At 56.0% G+C, this 2,164-nt stretch overlaps 1 protein-coding gene across 1 annotated transcript in view; it reads left to right on the top strand.

The window, feature by feature from the left end:
• Positions 1 to 1,510: 1,510 nt before the first annotated feature.
• Positions 1,511 to 2,164, top strand: part of LOC105825701 (phylloquinone omega-hydroxylase CYP4F11-like) — a 7,473-nt gene continuing 6,819 nt past the window's right edge. The window contains exons 1-2 of the mRNA XM_012663583.1: positions 1,511 to 1,566; positions 1,939 to 2,137. Of these exons, the coding sequence (XP_012519037.1) occupies positions 1,940 to 2,137 (198 nt within the window). The 5' untranslated portion in view covers positions 1,511 to 1,566; position 1,939. The remainder of the gene's footprint in view (positions 1,567 to 1,938; positions 2,138 to 2,164) is intronic.

Consider the following 2,164-nt stretch of genomic DNA (forward strand, 5'->3'; position numbering starts at 1 on the left):
TGCTCTTCTGTTAAAAGGGCAATTTCCTTCCTCTGGATGCTGTCACTTGGGTCTCGTCACCCAATCCACAGGGTCTGACCCTGAAAGCTAAGGGGAAGGTGGTGGGAAGGCTTTGGGCATTGTGGCATAGGTGAGCATCTGACACAAAGCAGGCAAAGTTTAGGTAGAGCACCTGGCACACGGTAGGCACACGTTATGCTGAGCACTTGGCACACAGTAGGTGCATGTTATGTAGTGTACCTGGCACACAGGAGGTGCGCTTGATTTAGCATATCGACACATAGTAGGCATGCTTTATGTCAAGTACTTTGCACGGAGTAGGTTTACTTTATTTAGAACACAGGACACACAGAAGGACCATTTTATGTAGAGTACCTGGCACACAGTAGGCACATGTTATACACAGTGCCTGGCACACAGTAGGTGCGCATTATGTAGCATACCTGACACACAGTAGGTGTGCATTAGGCAGCATAGCTGGCACACAGTAGGCATGCTCATGTCAAGCACTTTGAACATTGCATGCTTACTTTATGTAGAGCACCTGGCACATAGTAAGTGTATATATAGAGCACCTGCATAAATAAACTGGATTTATATAGCGTACCTAAGACACAGTAGGCACACTTCAGGGAGAGTGCCTGGCATGTAGTAAGTGCACTTTATGGAGAGCACCTGGCACACAGTAGGTGCACTTTATGTACAGTGCTTAACACACAGTAGGTGAACTTTATCAAGAGCACACAGTAAATAAAAAGATTTAGATAGATTACCTGGTACAGGGTAAATGCACATTATACAGTGCACCTGGCACGCAGTAGGCGCCACTTAGATACAGCACTGGCACACAGTAGAAGGACGTTACGTACGGTCTTTTGCACAGAGCAGAGCACTGACCCTCAGCGGCTCAAGTGCTAGTGTTTAGCACCTTCCCTTCACTCCCTCTTTTTGGGTCTCCCTCCTCTGTGCAGCTCTCCCCTGTCCCCGCCTCTAAGTCTCTCACCCACCATCCCATTGCCCAGATGGGAAGACTGAGCCCAGCTGGCCGGCACTGCCCACAGTCAGAGCAAGGACGAGGCAGCACGAGGACTCCACTCAGGGTCCCCTGGCTCTGCCCTCCCTGCCGGGACCCTGTGTGCTCATGGCCCCTCTCAGCCCCACCCTCCAATTTTCTGCTCTGTCCTCGGACACTGAGCCCAGCCTCCAGCTTCGCCCTTGCAGCTAGGCTCTTCATGCCAGAACCTGACCCAGGTAACCCCCAGGGAGGCTGGATTCTTTGTTCCTGCTCCTAGTGGTCACGTCTCAACCCATAGCATGGGTGACCGTACACCTTGAGGCTCAGAGTCACCTTTGATCACCCCCAACTCACCCCCACACCCCACCTGGGAGGTGCTGTGTCATGCTGAGCTAGTTCCCCTGCACCCAGCTACTTCCCTGCCCCATGTTTTGGCCGCCTGCCCTGGCGTGGCCCAGCCCAGCCCAGCCACTCTTCATTAAGGCCGAGGGGCAAAGACCGCCCAGCAGGGCGAAGAGGAGGTTGTGTGGACAAGCCGCTCCTGAGAGAAGGTGCCAGGCTGTGGTGGTGGGCCTGGAGGGTCCCAGCCTGGGATGGGGAGGGGGCTGCCCAAGGCTGAGGCGGCTCTAGGGAGATGGCTCTGGGAATGGTGGTTTCCTGGAAACTGAGCCCTGGCAGCCTCCCTGCGATTCAGGCTGGGCCTTTCTGACTGCCATCAGCCTCTGTCTGTCCCTTTCTGAGTGCTTACTACACAGCTGCAAGCCAGTTGGCTGCAGGTTGACCTGGGCCTTTCTGGACTTTAGCTCTCAGGCTTTGTTTACCCATCTCTGAGCCTGCCCCTTCCCGCCCCCTCTGCCCTGGTCCCGGAGCCCCCTTCCCTCTCCTAGGCCTCAGGATCCCCCCTGAACCCGTCTGCCCTGCAGGATGCCACAGCTGAGCCTGTCCTGGCTGGGCCTGGGGCCCCTGGCCACCTCCCCGTGGCTGCTGCTGCTGCTGGTCGGGGCCTCCTGGCTCCTGGCCCGCATCCTGGCCTGGACCTACGCCTTCTATGAGAACTGCAGCCGCCTCCGACGTTTCCCACAGCCTCCCAAAACAAACTGGTTTTGGGGTCACCTGGACTTGGTGAGTGTAGCAGCAGGACGGGTCTGC

The sequence above is a fragment of the Propithecus coquereli genome, unplaced genomic scaffold, assembly GCF_000956105.1.
Source record: "Propithecus coquereli isolate 6110/MARCELLA unplaced genomic scaffold, Pcoq_1.0 Scaffold811, whole genome shotgun sequence".
In the NCBI taxonomy this organism is placed as follows: domain Eukaryota; kingdom Metazoa; phylum Chordata; class Mammalia; order Primates; family Indriidae; genus Propithecus; species Propithecus coquereli.